Source organism: Schistocerca serialis, chromosome 3, assembly GCF_023864345.2.
Source record: "Schistocerca serialis cubense isolate TAMUIC-IGC-003099 chromosome 3, iqSchSeri2.2, whole genome shotgun sequence".
NCBI classification, from domain to species: domain Eukaryota; kingdom Metazoa; phylum Arthropoda; class Insecta; order Orthoptera; family Acrididae; genus Schistocerca; species Schistocerca serialis.
This window is the reverse complement of record NC_064640.1, coordinates 709,567,752-709,592,220: the sequence shown is the minus strand read 5'-3', so window position 1 is coordinate 709,592,220 and position 24,469 is coordinate 709,567,752. Positions and strand designations below refer to the sequence as shown.

The 24,469-nt window shown below is 43.2% G+C and overlaps 1 protein-coding gene across 1 annotated transcript in view; it reads right to left on the bottom strand.

The window, feature by feature from the left end:
• LOC126470578 (WASH complex subunit 4) overlaps positions 1-24,469 on the bottom strand; it is a 197,992-nt gene that overhangs the window by 163,791 nt on the left and 9,732 nt on the right. Inside the window, exon 3 of the mRNA XM_050098531.1 lies at positions 21,468-21,633. Coding sequence (XP_049954488.1) covers positions 21,468-21,633 — 166 coding nt within the window. The remainder of the gene's footprint in view (positions 1-21,467; positions 21,634-24,469) is intronic.

Sequence of the window (24,469 nt, the reverse complement as noted above, 5' to 3'; positions counted from 1 at the left end):
CAATTACTTACACTCAGCTGTGCAAGCCAGAGAACACATATACAACAGTCACGCCTAATGTCTCACTTACGACTGACCCAAGTGTTATGGAGAAGCTTCGGGAACTCAAATGGGAATCCCTGGAGGGAAGGCAACATTATTTTCGAGGAACACTACTGAGAAAATTTAGAGAACAGGCATTTGAAGCAGACTGCAAAACAATTCTGTTGCCTCCAACGTACATTGTGTGTGAAGATCATAAAGACAGGATACAAGATACTAGGGCTCATACGAAGGCATATTGACAGTCGTTTTTCCCTTGTTCTCTTTGCGAGTGGAACAGGAAAGGAAATGACTAGTAGTGGTATGGGGTGAGCTCCACCATGTGCTGTATGGTGGATTGCGAAGTATCAATGTAAATTTAGAATTTCAACTTTATCAAACCACAGTAACAGTGTGCAGGACTTTTGAAATGACCCTCGTATGTTATCTTGTTTGTATCTAATAAACTGAAGTCAACCATTCGCCTTCCATATCACCATTCTCACCTGCTTGTTCCATTGCATATCGCTTTGCAATCTTACACTCAGGTATTTAAATGACTTGACTGTGTCGAGCAGGACATTAAAAATGATGTATCTGAACATCACAGGTTTCTTCTTCCTATCAGTCTCATTAATTCACATTTTTTCACATTCAGAGCTAGCATCCATTCATCACATCAACAGGAAATTTGTCTAAGTTGTCTCGTATCTTCCTACAGTCACTCAACTTCGACACTTTACTGTACACCACAGCATCATCAGCAAAAAATTGTAGATTACTGCCCAACCTGTCCGTCAAATCATTTTAGAGAACAACAGTGGTCCTATCACAATTCCCTGGGAAACTCTTCACAATACCCTTGTCCCTGACGAACACTTGCCATCAAGGACAACATACTTGGTTCTATTACCTAAGAAGTCTTCTAGCCATACACATATCTGTGAACTTATTCCTATGTTTGTACTTTCATTAACAGCCTACAGTGGGGCACCATGCCAAATGCCTTCCAGAAATTTAGAAATATGGAATCTGCCTGTTGCCTTTCAGCCATAGTTCGCAGTATATCATATGAGAAAAGGGCAAGCCGAGTTTCACACAAGTGATGTTTTCTAAAACCATGCTGATTCATGGACATAAGCTTCTCAGTCTCAAGAAAGTTTATTATATTCAAATTAAGAATATGTTCAAGGATTCTGCAACAAACTGAATTTCATCACTTTTTTTCACATGTGGAGGATGTGGGCCAGGATGAGAGGCTGAAAACAGACTGAATAGCAATGTATCTTTAAACTGCTGGCTATCACACAGCAAAGCCACTGCCACTGGTGGGCCTTTGTGCAGGAGCTTTATCGTCAGTAACTGGATTTGTTAGTTCACCTACTATTCATTACAATGGTAACCAGATTAACCATAGTGAGACAGTTCAGTGCGTATAGCATCAGTCTGACACAGTACACTTTGATGCTAGTTGTATAATTCTGGTTGCCATTTCATGAATTTTGTGGACAATCCAAAATTTAATGCTAGAAGACAAATGCTCTAGATGAAGAGTAGAAGACCATAAAAGCAGTGTGTGTTTTAAAATATTTTCTTTTTATTAACTTGAGTTTCAGCGTTAACTTATGTTCAAGTATTTCACCCCTCCTTGTGAGAGAAGCTTGGAGATGGCAACACTGTGGCTGATGAAACAGTCTCTATTGTATCAATTGCCTCGATCCGAGAGTAAAATATCACTGATCCTGCACTAACAGTGACAGCGGAAGCAGAACACTAATAAATTCTCTGAGAATTTTGTAGTTTCTGGTTCCTATACTTCTGGTACCTGCTTCGTGTTTGTATCTCTTGTTCTGTGGTTTGTATGGAGGGTAATTCTGAATCTGAACCTGATGCACAGTTACATGTTACATCATTACATGGAATTTTAAAATCAATATGTTGTCAAAACCTAAAATTCACTTCTGAGAAGACTACATGGGTCAATTTCCAAGCATGAAACATGGGAGAAATGAACATGATGCCTTTTGCAAAGTATGTGGGTAAGTACTATGCATACATTAAAAAGCACAGTTTAGGTAGCTGTCCTGTTTTCATAAAACTGAGGCAATTGTTAACAATGTCGTATCACATTTCAAAAACCACTATGTCAGAAATAGTCTACCAAAAGTGAATTATCCTGGGATCCGTACAGATGCCTGTACTCACAAGCACGTAAAAATGTTACCTTTTCTGCCCAAATATTTTGATATGACAGGCAGTATTCAAAGAACTTTATTACATTTAAATGAGTGTGACAATGAAACCTTCATTACAGTCTCAGTGTGTATCTAAAGTAATTCCTGAATTCAGCCTTAGTGACACAGCTTGTGCTTTTGGTGTAGTAATGCTAACACTAACTTCAGAAGTGTTAGAAGAAAAAGGAGGGGGGAACCAAAGAAAAAGGGGGGAAATGAGAAAGTGGGAGTTAACGACAAAGTGTGGGGGGGGGGAACGACAAAGTGTGTGGGGGGAAGGAAACGGGAGAGGGCGGGGAGGGGGGGAAAACGGGAGAGGGCGGGGAGGGGGGGAAAACGGGAGAGGGCGGGGAGGGGGGGAAAACGGGAGAGGGCGGGGAGGGGGGGAAAACGGGAGAGGGCGGGGAGGGGGGGGAAAACGGGAGAGGGCGGGGAGGGGGGGGAAAACGGGAGAGGGCGGGGAGGGGGGGAAAACGGGAGAGGGCGGGGAGGGGGGGAAAACGGGAGAGGGCGGGGAGGGGGGGGAAAACGGGAGAGGGCGGGGAGGGGGGGAAAACGGGAGAGGGCGGGGAGGGGGGGGAAAACGGGAGAGGGCGGGGAGGGGGGGAAAACGGGAGAGGGCGGGGGGGGGGGGAAACGGGAGAGGGCGGGGGGGGGGAAACGGGAGAGGGCGGGGGGGGGGGAAACGGGAGAGGGCGGGGGGGGGGGAAACGGGAGAGGGCGGGGGGGGGGGAAACGGGAGAGGGCGGGGGGGGGGGAAACGGGAGAGGGCGGGGGGGGGGGGAACGGGAGAGGGCGGGGGGGGAAACGGGAGAGGGCGGGGGGGGAAACGGGAGAGGGCGGGGGGGGGGGAAACGGGAGAGGGCGGGGGGGGGGGGAAACGGGAGAGGGCGGGGGGGGGGAAACGAGAGAGGGGGGGAAAACGAGAAAGGGGGGGGAAAACGAGAAAGGGGGGGAAAACGAGAAAGGGGGGGAAAACGAGAAAGGGGGGGAAAACGAGAAAGGGGGGGAAAACGAGAAAGGGGGGGAAAACGAGAAAGGGGGGGAAAACGAGAAAGGGGGGGGAAAACGAGAAAGGGGGGGAAAACGAGAAAGGGGGGGAAAACGAGAAAGGGGGGGAAAACGAGAAAGGGGGGGAAAACGAGAAAGGGGGGGAAAACGAGAAAGGGGGGGAAAACGAGAAAGGGGGGGAAAACGAGAAAGGGGGGGAAAACGAGAAAGGGGGGGGAAAACGAGAAAGGGGGGGAAAACGAGAAAGGGGGGGGAAAACGAGAAAGGGGGGGAAAACGAGAAAGGGGGGGAAAACGAGAAAGGGGGGGAAAACGAGAAAGGGGGGGAAAACGAGAAAGGGGGGGAAAACGAGAAAGGGGGGGAAAACGAGAAAGGGGGGGGAAAACGAGAAAGGGGGGGAAAACGAGAAAGGGGGGGAAAACGAGAAAAGGGGGGGGAAAACGAGAAAAGGGGGGGGAAACGAGAAAAGGGGGGGGAAACGAGAAAAGGGGGGGAAAACGAGAAAAGGGGGGGAAAACGAGAAAAGGGGGGGGAAAACGAGAAAAGGGGGGGGAAAACGAGAAAGGGGGGGGAAAACGAGAAAGGGGGGGGAAAACGAGAAAGGGGGGGAAAACGAGAAAGGGGGGGAAAACGAGAAAGGGGGGGAAAACGAGAAAGGGGGGGAAAACGAGAAAGGGGGGGAAAACGAGAAAGGGGGGGGAAAACGAGAAAGGGGGGGAAAACGAGAAAGGGGGGGAAAACGAGAAAGGGGGGGAAAACGAGAAAGGGGGGGGAAAACGAGAAAGGGGGGGGAAACGAGAAAGGGGGGGGGGAAACGAGAAAGGGGGGGGGGAAACGAGAAAGGGGGGGGAAACGAGAAAGGGGGGGGGAAACGAGAAAGGGGGGGGGGAACGAGAAAGGGGAGGGGGGAAACGAGAAAGGGGGGGGATACGAGAAAGGGGGGGGGAAACGAGAAAGGGGGGGGGGGAACGAGAAAGGGGGGGGGAAACGAGAAAGGGGGGGGAAACGAGAAAGGGGGGGGAAACGAGAAAGGGGGGGAAACGAGAAAGGGGGGGGGAAACGAGAAAGGGGGGGAAACGAGAAAGGGGGGGGAAACGAGAAAGGGGGGGGGAAACGAGAAAGGGGGGGGAAACGAGAAAGGGGGGGGAAACGAGAAAGGGGGGGGGAAACGAGAAAGGGGGGGGAAACGAGAAAGGGGGGGGAAACGAGAAAGGGGGGGGGGGAACGAGAAAGGGGGGGGAAACGAGAAAGGGGGGGGGGAACGAGAAAGGGGGGGGGAAACGAGAAAGGGGGGGGGAAACGAGAAAGGGGGGGGGGGGAACGAGAAAGGGGGGGGAAACGAGAAAGGGGGGGGGAAACGAGAAAGGGGGGGAAAACAAACTAAATAGGTAGGGGTAGGTTGCCCAGTTCATGTATTACGTAATGCAATCCAAAGAGGAACAGACATAATTTCACAACATATTTAAATTATAATTATTAAAATGTATACTCACTTTTCAATTTATACTGTTCGTAGAGCACCACTAAAGGATTTTTGTGATTTCCTGCATATGACACACAGATCTACTCAGGCATGTAAAAACAAGTTGGGTGAGCTTACTTCCTGCAACTGAAAGGCTCACATACATGTCTCAGGCTCTTAAATCATACTTCCCATCTCTTGACAAGTGTCTAAGTCTTCTAGTCTTTTTCTGATTTTTGTGGAGAAATTTATTTACATTTTCTGCATGCTCAGATGAGTCTATTTCAAAGGCAATTGCCAGCACTGAGAAAGAAGCTATACCTGTGAATGAGGGTAGGTTGGAATTTAAGAACATTGTGCATGTTTTAGAGGAAAGAATTAATGTCTGATCTGACAGTATCAGCAGCCAAAATTTCAAGAGGAACTCAAGGTATTTTATTAGCCATTTATAGATTACTTCCTGAAGTGGAACAACCCTATACCCTAACTTGAACATTTTGACTAGATACTGTTGAAAGCTGTACCTGATTGCCAAATTTAGAATCTTCATTGAAGTGGATCGAAGAAAATTTAACTTGAAAAATGGTTAAGAGTGTGCTGTTTAACCAAGTAAAAAATTGAAAGGTTTTCCAGGAGAGGCAAAGAACCTGAATTTGGACATTGTGCCTCATAAAAAGTGGGCAAGATTTTTTGAAAATTGTGTTTCTGGAGAGCAATATCCAGAACTGCTTACAAGCATGCAGTACTATTTCCCATTGCCCGTGCATAATGTCAATGTGGAGAGAGTATTTTCTTCAGTGAAAGCAGAATGGACAGAAGAATGGAACAGGCTGGCATTACTTTCAGTGAATGCAGTGCTCCAAATTCAGTATAACACGAAAAATTGCTTTGGTTTTCATGGACTCATTCAGAATCAGGGCAAGTTATTTTCTTCTGTTCAATGCTATATGACTGGTACAAAGCTAAGTGTAAAAACACTCTGAACTGTATCAACACAATTATGTATACACTGATGAACCAAAACATTCTGAACACATACTTAAAATCATGTTGGTCCACTTCTGGAATGCAATTTAGCAGTGATCATGTGTGCCATGGATTCAGTAAGTACTCGATGGGTTTCCAGAGGTTCATAGCACCAGATTCCTACGCACAGATCATACATTCTACCACCCAATAGCATCCCAGTTGGGTTTTGTCAGATTCAATGAGCCAAATTTGATGGCCAAGACATCAACATGAGTTAACTATCACACACCTCAAACAATGCCAGCTTGATTCTGGCCTTGTGACATGAACAGTTATCCTGCTGGAGGATGCCATCGCTGTTGGGAAAGACATCAAGCATAAGGGGTTACAGGTGGTCCCTAACAGTGCTCATGTAATCCACAGTTGTTATAGTGCCTTCGATTACTACCGCACGTCCCATGGATGCCCACATGAATGTCCTCCATAGCATAATACTGCTCTCACCAGCCTGCACCTATGGTGCACTGCACGTTTTGAGCAGTCTTTCGCCTGGATGATGGCGTATCTCGACACGACCATCGATCTGGTTTAGCAATAAATGGGTTTTATCTAACCACCGACAATTCCACTGAACCGTGGTCCAACCTCAATATAATTGTAACCAAAGATGATGGGTCAACGTGGGAACACGTAGGGGTCTCCTGCTGCAGAACATCACGTTCAACACTGTGTGCTGAACGGTGTGCTCCAAAACACTTGTGCCTCTGCCAGCACTGTACTCTGTCATCAGATCTGCTGCTGATCGCCACCTATCCTACTTTAGAGAGTGGCCAAGCCTCATATCCCTATGTTCTGTGATGAGGTACGGACATCCAACTTCTTGTGGCCTACTCATGGTTTCAGCATTCTTCAACCACTTTCCACAGATGCTTACGACAGTAGCACGTGAACAGCTGACCAGCTTTGCCATTTCTGAGATGCTCGCACATACACTTCTCTTGCCATGACATGTGCCCTCAGCACCACTAGGCAGCAATCGCCTCACAGTGATAGTGGTTATAATGTTTTGGCTCATCAGTGTATTTTAGTAATTTGTGTTTAATGTTTTCTTTGAAAATGTAGCTGATGCAAACTAAAATCAATTTTCTTCATTACCGCAAAAAGGGAGGCTAGGAACACTGAATTTCCATTATACACTGCTTTACAGCTGCAAAATTAATATGCATGAAACCAATACTGCATAGTATTCATGATATAAGTTAACCCTCAAATTTATTGAATATTAAACGCTGCTCTCGCGGGTAACCTTCACAAAATGTTCAGGATGTCAGATTTTATCTTACTGACATTTCTATAATGGCTATAACTCTAAAAATTATAAATCTTAACATAATAAACAAATACTTTTGGATTAAACGCAACCATTTGACTGTCGGTAGGCACACACAAAAAGAAAGAAAAACCTAGCTTTTGGTCCCACAAGGTGCCAGCTGGACGAACAGTGCTAATACTGCATTTCAGCTGGTGGATTGGTTGTGTTGGGGGTATTGTCGGATGGGTAGAGGGAGAGGGAGGCAGTTGATTTGCTGGCTAGAATTGTGGGAGGGAAGGGTGGCAAGAACACAGGTTAGGCATGTGATGCCCAATGTAGGAGCCAGTGAGGAGCAGTGCACACTGAAAGGGATGTGGGGAGGTGAAATGAGAGGGGGCGACAGAATGGAGGAAGGGGAAACTGTTTGGTGAAGGGTGCAGAGAAAGTGGTTTATCTGAGATTGAGGGCAGGATGATTACAGAGGCAGAGGATGTGTTGTAAGGGTAACTCCCATTTGCTTAGTTCAGAGAAGCTTGTGGTGGAGGGAAGGGTCCAAGTGGTTGGTGTTGTTAAGCAGCCATTGAAACTCAGCATGTTGTGCTCAGCTACCGGGTGATCTACTTTATTCTTGAAAACAGTTTGGCGGTGATCATACATACTGGTGGACAGCTGGTTGCTAGTCATACAACATAAAAAGCTATTCAGTGTTTGCAGCAGAGTAGACATATGACATGGCTGCTTTAACAGGTGGCCCGGCCTCTGATGGGGAAGAATAAGCCTGCTACAGAACTGGAGTAGGAGATGCTTCATGGGCGGTCTGCACAAATCTTGCATCTTGGTTTGCCACAGGGATATGATCCCTATGGGAAGGGGTTGGGAGTGGCAGAGGCATAGAGATGGACTAAGGTGATGTTTAGATTGAGTGGGTGGTGGAAAACCACTTTAGGAGGGGTGGGAAGTATCTTGAGTAGGATGTTCCTCATTTCAGAGAATGACAAGAGAGAAAGCCCTGGCAAAGGATATGGTTCAGTTGTTCCAGACCAGGGTGATATTCGGTGACAAGTGGGGCACTCCTTTGTAGCTGATTCTTACAGGTGGTGGAAGAATTGGAGGTCTGTCAGGATATGGCAAGGAAGTCTATTTGTGAATTGAGTTTTAGGGGTATTGCCTGTCTGTGAAGGTCTTCGTGAGGCCCTCAGCATACTGGGTAAGAGAGGTCTCGTCATTGCAGATACATAGTCTACCCATGGCTAGGCTGCATGGGATGTATACTAGGAAGGGATGACAGCTGTCAAAATGCAGGTACTGTTGGTAATTAGTGGGTTTAATGTTAACAGAGATGTTGATTGAGCCATTAGAGAGGTGGCGGTCAGTGTCCAGGAAGGTGGTCCATTGGGTAGAGGAGGACCAGGTGAAGTGGATAGGAGTGAAGGTGTTGAGGTAATGAAGGAAAGCAGTAGGTAGGTGTCTTGGCCCTGAGTACAGATCATGAAGATATTATCAATGAACCTGAATCAGATTAGGCGGAGGGAATTTTGGGAGGTTAGGAAGGTTTCCTCTAGATGGCCCATAAATAGGTTAGAACATGAGAGCGCTACTCTGGTGCCCATGTCTTCTGGTATTCGGCTTCGTGGAAGCTGCATGCCAACTGCAGGTAACGGATCTAGATGGCCATTACATGGCACAGTCTTGCCCCACCACTGCGCTTGCAGCGTAAGTGGCACCACTCGTCTAGCCGCATGATTAAGCTGGCCAATAGTGTTCCTTGCGGCCAATATAAATACGGCCACACAGTGTCAGTTCTCTACTCGCACCTTATACTGTTGGTTACTATTATCTCTGTACTACAGACAATTGGATAACAATCTCTCTTGGCACTTGATCTTTCTGGTTGTGATTCAGATTGTAGTCTGTCTGCTCTTGACCTGCTGTCATCATTGTGGTGATGGTATCTGCTTTGCACTTATTGTTTACTTATGTTACTTTGGTCTTACCCTTGTCTGTGTCTTGTCTGCAGTCAGTCAGCCATGTGTAGCTCGGCTACCACATGGTGTTGTGTTCTCTTCTGCAGGTGGCCCTTCTGCCTTTTGCTGCTTCGTGTGTTCTCGCCTGGGTTCTGATAAACGCGTTGACATCCCGCAACACACGGATATAGTATGGCTGCACTGCAGATTTGTTTTTGTACCTTCCCTTCAAAGAAAATGTTGATGGTAAGGTGTATAATGAATGAAGTGGTGGGTTGAAGTCTGAAGAGCACTGGGAAAGGTAGTGTTCGATAGTGGCACGGCCTTGGGCATGATTGACGTTGGTGTATAGAGAGGTAGCATCAACAGTGACAGGAAGAGGTCAAGGAGATAAAGGTGTGGGGCCAGTGGAGAGCTGGTGAAGGAAATGGTTAGTATCTTTGATGTGGGAGGCTAGGTTACAGGAAATCTGCCTTGGCATTTCGACTTGATGGCTTGTCTAACGCTGGGCATTGATGGTGGTTCCCCATTCCAGTAACTCGACAAGCAGTAGGCCCTTGTGGTCAAAAAAGAAGGACATCATGACATTACCAGAACTGGTGTGCACGGCCTTTGATTTCTATGGATGTGGTGAAGTTGCATGTTTCCACTGCTTGCTTTGACGTTTGCTTTCTGGTTCAAATGGTAACACCACGTTCCATCACCTGTGACAATACGTGACAGAAAGCAGTAGTCCTCCTCATGATAATGTTGCATATGACTCAAACACAGCGCCATTCGTTTATTGCACTGTTTGGCGGTCAGTTGGTAGGGAACCCACTGTGCACAGATTTTTTGAAAGTTCAAGTGTTGATGCATTAAGGTGGGGTGGTGCCCACGTTAATACCCAGTAACCGATGGATCTCGTCTATGGTGATTCTGAAGTTGTCAAAGACTAAAGCATTCACTTCCGCAACCATTTCTGGTGTGATGACACAATGAGCTTGTCCAGGATGAGTATCTTCTTCCAGTGACTTGCGCCCCTCAAAGAATGTCTGTGCTATTCCACAACACTTGAACGACTCAGACTGTACTCACTGTACACAGCCTTCGTCCGTCAATACATTTCACAGCCTTCAACTCCCTCCGCTGCCAAAAATCAAGTCACTCCTTGTTGCTCCTGCATATTCGGTAGTGGATGACAGATTGTGTGACCACCTTCTCTTCGACGTGAACCCACACTCGTGCTATGCAACATCAAATGGTACACAGGCATCAGTCTCTCTACCAATAGATGGCACCACTATACCCGCAGTTACATGGTGTCACTTTTCATGTAAGGCAAAGATAGACGCACTGACCAGGTTTCATTCGAATGAACCTCATAATTTGTGGAATCTCTCTCTTTTATTACAGGAAAACACAGGGAATCGAGGCATTGCTTTGTGTGGATACCAAATCTGAGTGACATGTGGGTGATTTACAAAAACTGTTTGCATTTCAGGTTGAGCAAATAAATGGAATGCCAGAATGTGAGGTACACTGCATCAAACTAACTAGAACCTATGCACCACAAGGAGGTACGGATAATGGACAGAGGCATTTTGCCAGGAACTGCACAAAGGCTACTAATAGTGGCCAACTGTGATTGTTCTGAAGCACCACTGAATAAAATGTGATCACAACTTTCTTCATACGGGTAACTGGAATAGCAGCTGTTATGTCAGTGAAGTTACGGGGCAGTCAATTTTACATGACTTACTTCAGTAGGCCAACACCCAGGCACATGCAGAGAGGATGTGCCAGCTTTCTTTGAAACAATAGTAGGTGCCATTTCATTTCTGGTCTGAATGTTACCCACTGAACACATTCCAGATATGTTCAGTGTCCATACTGCGCCATTCCATACCTAGTGATCTAGCATGGGAAAAAGTTCCTGCATGACCATCACAGATTTTACTGAAATTTTGTGTGAACATTTGCACACATTCCCAATAAACATCGGTTTAAAAAAAAAAAAAAAAATTCAATACTTCTGGAGACAGTCATTTGTTTGACCCTATAGTGCAGCTATCAACAGTGCACTTGCGAGTTTTTGGCAATTTTGTGGCAATATTTTCTTGAAAGAAAGAAAGCTAAGCCATCTTGCACAACTTTTTGCAGTTTCTTAGGCAAAATAATAATAATAGTAATAATAATAATAATAATAATAATAATAATAATAATAATAATAATAATAATAATAATAATAATATAATAACAGAATTGACAGCAAGAAACAAGACAAAAGCTATAAATACCTATGCTATACCAATATTGACCTACTCATTTGGAGTAGTGAAATGGAGTAACACAGACCTAGAAGCACTCAATACACTTACACGATCACAATGCCACAAATATAGAATACATCACATACATTCAGCAACAGAAAGATTCACATTAAGCAGAAAGGAAGGAGGAAGGGGATTTATCGACATAAAAAAACCTACATTATGGACAGGTAGACAATTTAAGAAAATTCTTTCTAGAACGAGCAGAAACTAGCAAAATACACAAAGCAATCACCCACATAAATACATCGGCTACACCACTACAATTTCATAACCACCTCTACAACCCTTTAGATCACATAACATCAACAGATACAAAGAAAGTAAATTGGAAAAAGAAAACACTACATGGCAAGCACCCGTATCATCTAACACAGCCACACATCGATCAAGACGCATCCAACACATGGCTAAGAAGAGGCAATATATACAGTGAGACAGAAGGATTCATGATTGCAATACAGGATCAAACAATAAACACCAGATATTACAGCAAGCATATTATTAAAGATCCCAATACCACAACAGATAAATGCAGACTTTGCAAACAACAAATAGAAACAGTAGATCACATCACAGGCGGATGTACAATACTAGCAAATACAGAATACCCCAGAAGACATGACAACGTCACAAAAATAATACATCAACAGCTTGCCTTACAACATAAACTTTTAAAACAACACGTTCCTACATACAAGTATACACCACAAAATGTACTGGAGAACGATGAATACAAATTATACTGGAACAGAACCATTATAACAGATAAAACAACGCCACATAACAAACCTGACATCATACTCACCAATAAAAAGAAGAAATTAACACAACTAATTGAAGTATCCATACCCAAAATACAGCAAATATACAGAAGAAAACAGGAGAAAAAATTGAAAAATACATCCAACTGGCTGAGGAAGTCAAGGACATGTGGCATCAGGATAAAGTTGACAATATACCAATTATACTATCAACTACAGGAGTCATACCACACAATATCCACCAGTACATCAACGCAATACAGCTACATCCACCAAATGTATATATACAACTACAGAAATCTGTAATTATTGATACATGTTCAATTACCCGAAAGTTCCTAAATGCAATGTAACATATACCATGCAGTTAAAAGGAAGTCACGCTTGATCAAGGTCCGCGTCACTTTCCATTTCTAACCAGACATAATGTCTGAGAAAGGGAAGAAATAATAATAAATATTCCATGAACAATTTTCATATGGATAATTTGAAGCAAAGTCAGCTGAAAAAATAGACACTTGAAAAATTTGTGTCAAGAGTTTTGATATTATCTTCCATAGAGAGTACTAAATAATTAGAGAACGTAATAATATGTGACACATTCAATTTGAGTATCAGCGTAATGTAGGCCCACGCACCGCCTCCTCGTTGTTTTTTAGGGCCTTTTATGATCACACTGGAAAACCAAATACAGTTTTTGGGTTGTTTTGAACACGGTCTTTATAATGAAAACATTTAAGGGGTGGTAGAACATCAGAATTTATTAATTTATGAAAAAATTAATTAGCTATTACATTTTAAACTTCACGTTTAGAAAAAACGCAAGTTTTATGGTTAATCATCTCAATTTTTAGCACAGTTTTTAATACAGTTGGAAAATTCTAGAGTTTCATACACCTGTAAGTGTGGTTTGTATGTTGTGCAAAATTCATTGACGAATCTCTCTTACTTATGAAGAAAAGTGTACCTATAGCAACAAATGCAGCCAATAGCAAGTGAAAAAAATGATGAAATTTCACATGTAAAAAAAAATTATTTTGTTATGTTTTTCAAATTCCACTACTATGAGTGTGAATCCTAAATCCTTCCTGGTCACGATGACAAAGTTTTATGAATTTATTTGTAAAAGCATAGACAGTTGAAATTAAAATGTCCTGTGGTGCCTCTCTTGCTCCAGGTTGCTCCAAGTCAGCACATTTGACATCCTACACGCCCCCCCCCCCCCCCCCCCCCCCCGGTCACAAGAGTTTTCAGAAAACTTTTTTTTTGGTAAAAGCAAGCCAAAAATAGCCCTTTTGGCACTTTTAGAAAAATCTTCATTTTTGCCATCAATTTGCACAATATTAGAAAGCAGTAGAAGAATGAAATTTTATATTCTAAGACTTTGTATTGGTAAGTTATTATGTGCAAAGTTCTGATTTATCCCACAATTACTTCCAGAGACACAAAAAGCTAAACTTTACTTTTTTTAGTGTCTAATTTTTCTGCCTACTTTGCTTCAGACTGTCCATATGAAATTGTTTTGGAATTTTTTTTAATTATTATTTCAACTGAGAGAGCACAAAAAGTTGTACAAGATGGCCTAGTTTTGTCTCTTTCAAGAAAATATTGTCAGAGATATTATGTCTCAAAGTTGCTGAAAACTCATGGGCACACTGTTTATAGCTGTGCTGTGGGGTCAAACAAACGACTATACCTTCAGAAGTGTTGAATTAGTGACCATGAAACTTTACTAATGTTCAATGGGAACAAGTGTAAATGTTTACACAAAATTTCAGCAAAATCTGTGATGGGCATGCGGGAATCCCTGGACCACTTGGCATGGAATGACTACTATCAAAGGGAAATGTTATATTTCAATGTACAGTATGGGTTTATTTATCTGGTGTCTGGAAGAGCTGCCTAGATACTTATGTAAAGTAACTCAAGGTAACAATAAAAAAGGCCAACGGACATAGATGGACTCTTAAGTTGCCCAACTCCACACAAAAAAGAGCCATGTTATAGAAACTGGGTCCCTGTCATGAAATTGAGCTAATTTTGCTAACTGTTTAAGACAAAATGGAATATCAATTTTTACATCGGGAAGGACATATAACTTTTGTTTTCATACTGTGGAATGCCTTTGTAATTTATTCTCAGTTGATGAAGTGAATTTTCTATGTAAAATGGTTGGTAGAGGGTAACAGGACTAAACAGTGAGGTCAGAAGCCCTTCTGCCAATAGATGGGTCATCTGGAGTTAATGATGTAAGCCATAAATTAAACTGAATTATGGAAGTACGTAAGAGTGGCAAAATAAATGTCTTATAATGACCTGAGAAAAAGTACCACCATAGTTTTATCTTGAGAATGTCTTTATTCTATCACGTGACTAGTTTCAGTGGCAAATTACTGCCACGTACATGGGATCGCACTGGAGACAACACGGTGTCGAGTGCAGACTCCTGATGAAAGCTAGCCCACATGTGCTAATAACAAGGATCCCAGAGCAAATGCACCAAGGAAATCAAATATTCTTTTGGCAGTGGTGGGGCCTTAGTATGGCAGTATTGTGCTGCCAAAACTAGTCATGTAATACAATACAGACATTCTCGAGATACAGCTATGGTGGTACTTTTCCTCAGATACATTGTCAGCCGAAGTCCCTTGTCCAAGCAATATTCTTATAGTGATATTGATGCCAGAGATGAGATATAATTTAAAGAGAAGTAAAAGTATACGGGTCTGGCCAGTACACAGGTTGGAGCAGATCAGGGGTCTCCCAGAGCACACCTGTGGGGAGAAAAAAAACCTATGTCTGAAGCCCCCTCCCCTCCCCTGGACACTGCTCATTAAGCCACAACTAATTAAAACACAACTGAAGGAAGCCTATTTAATAAACCACAGGGCTCTGTTAATGGTTGTCAGCTCCACCATAAAAATATTTCACATTCGCAGCAGCAAAAGTTGTTCCTGACTGGTGGCACCAGTAAAAGCATACATATCCTGTCCAATCCACAGTTTTACAGCTGTCGGTGTAAATGATGGTAGAAACCTGATACTCCTGAAGAACTTACAATGGAAACACACCAAAAGGTCCTAGGGCAATTTAAACTTCAGATTCCTGAACAGATTAGTCCTAATTCATGGTCTGGGTACTAACCAAAGGGGTTTGCACCGGTAAACATGGAGAGTACATTCTAAGGAAGTTTGGCACAGGTCCCACCAGAAGGCCTCGAGGCCCATTCCAACTGACAATCTGACCCAAGGGCTGATGTCAGGGTGTTAATGACCCTTGTATGCAGAAAGAAGTTAGATGATTAGGAAACTGTTGGACGGTGATTGCATAACTGAGCGAGAGTTGGTGCTGTTGAAACTAATGAGGGAAGATACCTGCTTTGGCAAGCAGACTGTCTACTGAACGGAAGGCGCCAGTAGCTAGTCTTACTACATGATGATGGATGGGGCCCAACAATTTTGAAGCTGAAGGTGCCACCAAGACATAAATGTAGCAACCGTTGTGTGATCACGCCGTAAGCAGAACCTGGAAAATATGGAGAAGAATAGCGCAATATGCATGCAAAAAGACTTGGGCAAGGAGGCAGGAAGTATTAAGCTTTTCATATAGCTAGTTGTTAACTGACGAATATTGGGTAGTCATGTCAGCATTTTATCAAAGAGGAGTCCCAAAAATCATGCCTGTGCAATAACAGCCAAGCACTGGGTACTCAAATAGTACTCTGAGTCGAGATGGGATATGGTATGTACACAGAAATGAATAACTCGCTTTTCTGTAGGAGAGAATTGGAAGCCATGGGAAAGGGTCACAGTGGAGGTCCTTCGGATGGCACCTAGGAGCTGGTGTTCAGCAAAGACTACAGATTGGAGAAACAGTGTGAGGGCAACCAGTGACCCAATGGAGGTCACTAGTCCATTGATGGCAATGACGAAGAGTGAAACATTCAGTATGGAGCCCTGTGAGATGCCATTCTCTTGGGCCTGTGTGATGTGCCAACTCTAAGGTGATGGCAAAGGTACACTATTGCCAGTTGGTTTTTCAAAAAGCCCAATATGGTAAGTGGTCCATTGAGAAGTGAAAAGAAAGTGACAGGGTCACCAAAAAGTGGTCACTATTATAAATATCATCATGCAGTAACCATTGTAGCAAGGTCCCAAGATTGGGTGAAGAGAACTACAGTCAATGGCCGAAAAGGTACCGTAAATGGCACTAAAGTGGATAAGAGTACTATCATTGAGAGGAGACAGACCAAGATCGAAAAGAAGCTGGTCCATCAGACGGCCTCTACCAAACAAAGTGGTACTACCCAATATGCAGCAGTGTGCACTGAAATTACACAATTAGGAGAATAGCGGGCAGAATTGTTGGACCAAGATTGTCTTTTCAAGGTAAACAGTAACCTACCTGGAGGTAAACAAATGTTACATATGGAGATTGCTGGAGTCATCTACACTCTCACTGCTATCACACTGTCCTGCCGGAATTTTTCAAAGTCCATTGGAAGGACCGATGGACACAAATGGATGCAGGTGATCAGACAGTATCCTTACGCAAGTGGCGCCTGTCAGTCATATCTAGACGTATCAGGGGTCCCATATCACTCCAACTGCACACGCCTGCAGACCCCTGCTGACATGCAGGATCCATGGATTCAAGAGACTGTCTCCATGCCCATACACGTCCATCTGTTCGATACAATTTGAAATGAGACTCAACCGGTCAGGCAACACGTTTCCAGTCATCAACAGTTCGATGTCGGAGTTGGTGGGCCCAGGTGAGGCGTAAAGCTTTGTGTCATGAAGTCATCAAGGATACACGAGTGGGCCTTTGGTTCCGAAAGCCCATATTGATGATTTTTTGTTGAATGGTTCGCACACTGACACTTGTTGATGGCACAGCATAGAAATCTGCAGCAATTTGTGGAAGGGTTGCACTTCTGTTATGTTGAATAATTCTCTTCGGTCATCGTCAGTCCTGTTCTAGCAGGATCTTTTTCCGCCCAGCGATGCCAGAGATCTGATGTCTTACCAGATTCCTGATATTCACGGTACACTCGCGAAATGGTCATATGGGGAAAACCCCCACTTCATTGCTACCTTGGAGATGCAGTGTCTCATTGCTCATGCGCTGACTAGAACACCACGTTCAGACTCATTTAAATCTTGATAACCTGCCATTGTAGCAGCAGTAACCAATCTAACAACAGAGCCAGACACTTGTTGCCTTATATAGGCATTGCTGACCGCAGTGTTGTATTCTGCCTCTTTACATCTCTCTGTATTGAATACACATGCCTATACCAGTCTCTTCGTATAAGGAAGGAAGCAGGACCGCACAACTCTGTATGCAAGTAAACAGAAAATAATAATGACAAATGAAACTAGTATCTTTGCAGCCATCTACAGACCTCCGGCTATGCTGCAGATCAGTTCATCACCTCAACCAAGATTTCAGTTGCATATTGGTTGCCTTTGCTGACTCTCAACCACACTGTTATCTTGCAACCTAACCTTACAAGACAGATCTATCGGTCATCAAAATCTAGATCTCATTTTCGGGACAAAGTATTTAATAATATTTCAACACACAAATAACAAAAGTGTTGAATATATCAATGAAAAAAACTCCTGCAAGCATGAAAAACATAAAACAAATGAAGATAGAGCTGCTCACATAACATATGTAATTCTTATCATTTTGATTCCTGAAATTAACTTTATAACAACAGGATTGTCAATACAAAGCAAAAGCAAAAGTGAAGGATGGGCTGTCTAGAAAATGCGATTAAATCGTATGTTAACAGCGTGATGCCCAATCTAGTTACCACTCATTCATTGGCTGCCTTCAACTTAACACAAAGGTGGGTTACCAACATCTATTGTTTACCACAAACTAACACAGCACGTGGTCATCCCTTTGTAAAGTTTAGCTGATTATTTTGAGCTTATTATAAATTACTTTCAAACATACTTTATGAAGTTTTTTTTCTTTTTGGTTGAAGTGGATTTTCAGTAATGGGAAACAGTACAATGTAATAAACAAAAGAAAGGTTGTTCACATACACTGATGAGCCAAAACAATATGACAACCTGCTTAATAGCATGCTGCGCCACTTACAGAACTTAATACAGCAGCAATTCTGTACGGTATGGGTTCAACATGTCCTCCATCCTCTTCCAGAGGTATGTGGGACCAGATTTCTAAGCCCTACCTCACACAATTCCTCTAAATTACAGGCCAGTGGTTTGTGAGAATGGAAGTGGGGCCCAATTGCATCCAATGTGTGTTGCATTGCATTCAGTTCAGAGGGGTTTAGTGGCCAAGACACCAATATGAGTTCACTATCAAGTTCCTCAAGCCACTGTAGAATAATTCTGCCTTGTAACATGGAATATGGACAGTTATACTGTTGGGAGACGCCATCTGGCATAAAGAGATTGAGCTGGTCTGTAACGTGGTTAACACTGCCCACAGCTAACAGGATGCTTTTGATTATTACAGGCCCTATGGAAGCCTAGGTGAATGTCCCCCATGGCATTACAGTGGCTGCAATGGTTCAAATGGCTCTGAGCACTATGGGACTTAACATCTGTGGTCATCAGTCCCCTAGAACTTAGAACTACTTAAACCTAACTAACCTAAGGACATCACACACATCCATGCCCGAGGCAGGATTCAAACCTGCGACCGTAGCAGTCGCGCGGTTCCGGACTGAGCGCCTACAGTGGCTGCAATGGTCTGTCTCCATGGTACAGTGCATATTTCAAGCATCCATTTGTCTGGATGATGGCATAACCAGACATAATCTTTGGACTGATGTTTAAAGCTTTCCCGGCGTACTGATTGTTCCATAAAAACACAGGAGAATTGCCGGATGTCAGTAACGTCCTGCCACAACACTTCGGCACAGAGTCTTCTGGCCATCTTCAGGTGAGTACCACTGTAGTGGTACTGGCGAGTGCGTGCTGAGCTCTGCTATTTAAAGCCATACTGAGTTGACATTGCGCATGCACTGATCAGGGTGCACGTTCATAACAACTCAGTGCACTGCGCCTTGAGCCCTCCACAGTGAAAGCTTGGCGTATTGATATCAGGTCGATTTTCGTCTTTATGCAGATAACTACGTCGACTACAAAGTTTCTATATTACAGGATTCCAAGCAGAGTTTAGCTGATAACCGCTATCACGATTGATGAGAGTCTCATTGTCAGACAATCTTATTTCCACAGATTCATTGATAATCAAGCTCCAAAAGTTTGATGTATGGACCAAAATTTGTGTGTCGTCGTAATTCATGGAGTGGTCTGTGGAAATATAATGTCCAGCGATTGCGGACTTGGTGGGTTGGAGAAGGCGAGTATGTCGTTGGTGTTCCACAATGCGTTCATGCGCAGTTCGTGTTGTTTGCCCTATATATGTTTTGCCGCATTCACACAGAATCTTGTAAACACCTGATTTACGCTGGCCCAGGTCATCTTTAACGGATCCCACCAGTGATGAAATTTTGGAAGGAGGCCGAAAGATGACTCTCACTTGATACTTTCTCAATATTCTGCCTATCTGTGAAGAAATATTCCCAATAAATGGTAGATAAGCAGTCGACCTGAAGGCCTCTTCCTCTTCCTTGTTCCATTGTTTGTAGGTCTGCATCAGTCTGTGCACTTGCCTAGTTGAAAAGCCATTCTTCAGAAATGCTTTTTTCAGGTGTTCCAGTTCCGCTTGAAGACTGTCAGCATCAGAGATGGTATGGGCACAGTGGACTAAGGTTTTGAGAACGCCCATTGTTTGTGCTGGATGGTGGCAACTAGTAGCTTTCAGATACAAGTTTCTGTTTTATTTCCTTCATACTGTCCTTGCACACAAACACTTCTCTCATCAAATATTCACTGTAAAATCTCATTTGCTCTTAAAAAATGTCCACACAGTTTTGTTTCATTCAGCACATTATATCATGTTCATTTTATTTTTTCTTCAAACTTGTGCCTTTTCTTTGATTGTTGCCTTTTTCTATTTGATTATTTGTTCTTTTGCCTTCTTTGTACTTGCAATATGTTTTGCTGTTTGCATAATTATCACTGTTAAATTTGCTCCTTTTATCTTATTCCGTATAATCTCCATTTTATAAAATGATGTACTTACTACTTACATTAATGTGATGTACTTCACGATCCTTAAATACATTACCATAATTTACATTTTTGGTTTCCTGTCCGACGCATTTCTTTCTTTGTAGATTTTTGTCCTCATTTTCATCTTACTATAGTCTAAGTGGCATAAGACGACACCTGACAACTGCCGTGGACCGGTTGTGGCAGCTTCACTTGCCTATCTGAACCAGTCACATCATGCAATTGTGTAAATGTCTCTATGGCAAGGCCGCAGGGTTGTCACAGTCCTATAGAAGGCTATTATCTCACCTGCAGCCATTTGCACTATGTACCTGAAAGCTGGCAATAGTGCTACTAGATGTCAGGGATCTTCTTGTGCCATGACAACTACAGTATATTTAATTTCTAAAATGGTTCAGGACAATCACATACCATACATTTTTTTAGCTCCAAGATATGAGGAAGGGCAGCATCAGTTGTAAATTTTAATTTGTTTACTGCAGATCAATTTCAGCTACTGTGAGCTATCTTCAGTGTAGTTATCTCCAAGTCATGATGACTCTCACTGCTTGTTATCTCTACCATCAATGTGACAACATTTACAATGAGTCATCTTGACTTTTGATATAACTGCACTGAAGATACGCTGATTCATCCAATGTAGTCTTTCACGGCCGGCGTCTTCATCAGTAAACACTTCCGGGCTAAGTTGCCATGGTCGATCTGATATGTAGAACTACTTCTCCCTGACGTTTCGTTCTCAACTACGGAGAACATCTTCCGAGGCGAGTCGACGACTGGCTGCTAGGAGCTGGGGCCGCCGCTTATATGGAGATTGTAGAGGACGCCACATTTCACATTTCACTACTCCCAATTGTCTTTCACCCCAATTAGAATAACAGACATCCCAGAAGCTCTCACAAGGCAGTACAGCATAAAATCACATTACCCACAGTAAACAGCCTTAAGAGTATGGCAAGATAAATAAGCTGATATAAACCTTAGCACAGCTATGCTTACAATCATCTCAGCCCAGTCTTGGAGTCTGGGAATAACAAGACAATTTGCATGCTGATTATGTGCCAACAGAAACTACCAGGAACGTGACAACAGAGGCCTTTCCACAGTTTCTCTCAGTCACATATTATTGAAACTCTCAACAAGAGAACAGATTTCTTACTGTTATTTATTGTTCCTGGAATAAATGGTCTTCTAGTAAGTCTTATTGTAAGCATACTACAAGACATAACTAACAATGAAAGATTCCTCCAAAAACATTTACATTAGGTACGTGACCAACATTAACATACCTCCTTCACCATAAAATAGAAGAGCATTGTAGTATTTGTCACTTGCATCAGCTTGCAGGCATCTCACTTCTTTGCACAATGAAGCAAATACAGTGACAACTTTATTCAAAACTTTGTTATCTGTATCAATAATTTGCAGCAATGATGTATTTTCATGTGGTGAAAGCTGGAAAATAATGAAAAGTCTGTCACTGTATGCTGATGGCAAACTAAAACTAACTGCTCTGTTCAGTAAACTAAAAATGAAGTTTCTACCAAAATTAACTACATGAGATATAAATTGCAACTATGATCAGCATTTAGTTCACAAAGATTTTGTGCACTTTAAATCTTAAGATTACTGTTTTAGCACCCATGCTGCACTTGTTACAATATGCACTGCCCAATAAACATTAATGTGACAACCTGTAGAAAAGCCCGAGTAACCATCTTTTGCAGCATGGACTACTGCGAGGCATGGAGGAAGAGAGCGACGAGTTCTGGAAGGTGCTGACAAGGACATACTGCCATGCTGACACCAGTGCTGTGGCCAGCTGCACTACCTTTATTGGTTGAGGATCCAGGGTGCAAACAGTCCAATTGAGGTGGTCCCACAGATTTACATCTGGGGAGTTTGGTTGCCAGGATATTACAATGAACTCATTCTGGTCCTCTTTTAACCATGTACATACACTGTGGGCTGCGCGACTCATTGAACTGTACTGCTGGTAGATGTCATTGAGCCAAGGAAAAACAAACTGCATGTAGGGATGGACATAATCTCCAAGTACAGATGAGTACTTGCGTTGATCCAGTGTGCCTTCCACAATGATGAGATCACTCGGGGAATGCCTCAAAAACATTCGCCCATTCGCCAGACCATAACACTCCCTCCTCCAGCCTGCACCCTTCCAATGACAGTTGTAGAGTGTTTTCTTTCAGATGTTTCAGGCCAATGCAACATAAAACACAATTCAACTCAAAATACTACCTACTGCCAGTCAATGCACGTCCAGCTGCAGTACTGGTGTGAAAATTACTGCCTCTGCTGTCAGTGAACAGCAGCCCACATAACTGCATGAACCAGGAACCCACTGCGGAGGACCATACACAGCAACATTTGCTGAATGGTTGTTGAGGAGACACTGTTGGTAGCCCCTTGGTTCATCTACAGATGCTCAACAACTGAACATCTATTCACCTGTACAAATCTCCACAGCTGTTATTCATCCATAATCTATGACCTGTGGTGAACCACAATTGCCTCAGCACTGGTTACGGATAGTGCCATTTTGCCCTGCACATTATACTTCAACCCTGGCAGCACACAAACAGTTCACAAAACTTGGCCATTTCAGAAATGCTTCTGCCCTTAGCCTGAAAGCCAATGATTATGCCCTTTTCAGCACCAGATAAATCACTCTGTTTCCGCATTAAGAAATTGACTGCACTGTTTTCCATGTCCCTCAGACACTTTATATGCCCTTCACTGCTAATACTGCCACTGCTCGCACTCTCTCTCTCTCTCTCTCTCTCTCTCTCTCTCTCTCTCTCTCTCCATTCCTCCCCCACCCCTCCGGTGCAAAAGAGAGAGAGAGAGAGAGAGAGAGAGAGAGAGAGAGAGAGAGAGAGAGAGAGAGAGAGAGAGAGCAGGCTCTTGCAATGTTCCTAATGTTCCTTCACTTTTGAAAAGTTTAGTTACGTTTAGTAATGTTGCCTAGTAAAGATAATATAAACAGAATATTGATGTATTGAGTACTTCCTCAGCGAAGAAACACAGCATGTTGTTTAGGTGTACCTCAAGGGAGTATTGATGGACAATTACTGTTCTTAGAATATGTAAATGGTCCACAACATCAACAAATAAGCAGGAAGACACTCCATTGTTCAGCCAGATGACTGGTGATCAATCCATAATCAAAAAATATATGTAAGAGTATACGTTAAGAAGGATTTTAAGTGGAATGGGAACTAGTTATGGAAAATAAAAGATACCACACACAGATTCTTTGGAGGATTCTTTAAAATCTCATCCATTAAAGAGCAAACTTACGGAACCCTCATTTGACTGATTTTTGATTATTGCTCATCAGTATTGGACCTTTACCATGTAACAATAAGGAAATATAGAAGACCTAAAGAACAGCAGTAGCTTGAGTATCACTTCACACACATTTTTATATGTACCATGTATTGTGAATATCCGCACTAGTGTCTTTTCTTGTTAGAACAGAAAATATTTGGCACCTCTGCATTGCATTTAGGAAATTTCTCTTGCTTTGAATATCTGTTTAGGTGTGGCTTCTGTCCAATATTTCTGTTTAGATACGTCTGATGCAACTGAATTCATGATACATTATCTGAGGTTCCTTTCTTTAAAATAACAAAATAACATAATACACCTCCTAATATTCCTTTAGTTTAGCCACACACACACGCACACACGCATGCGTGCGTGCAGAACCGTGCACACGCTCACATCTCAGGCCGGAATGCGTCACGTGGGATGCAAGCAGCAATCTGGAGAGTGTAGGGAAGGGATAGTAGTGTACGGGTGGGAAGAGAGACGGACACTGTCTGGTGGAGTGTAGAAGGACTCTGCTCCACTAGGTGCAGCATCACGAGGTTGTGGGGCAGGGAGATGGAGGGGAAAAAAAAAGAACTAAAAATGAGAGGAGCGGGGAAAGACGGGTGGGTGCATTGTTAGAGGGCTGCAAATAAACAGGGTGGGAGATGAGAATGGGGGGAGATGACAGGACATAGGGGTTGGAAACTTTTGGGTGCAGGCTGTGGGGACAGTATGTTACTGTTGGTTGAGGACAGGATAATTATGGGAACAGAGAATGTGCTTTAAGGATAACTCCCATCTGTGCAGTGTAGAAAAGCTGGTGGTGGAGGGAAGGATCCAGATGGCTTGGGTAGTGAAGCAGCCATTGAAAACAAAAGAGTTATGTTCAGCTGCATGTTTTGACACAGGGTGGTCTACATTGCTCTTGGCCACAGTTTGGCAGTGGCCATTCATC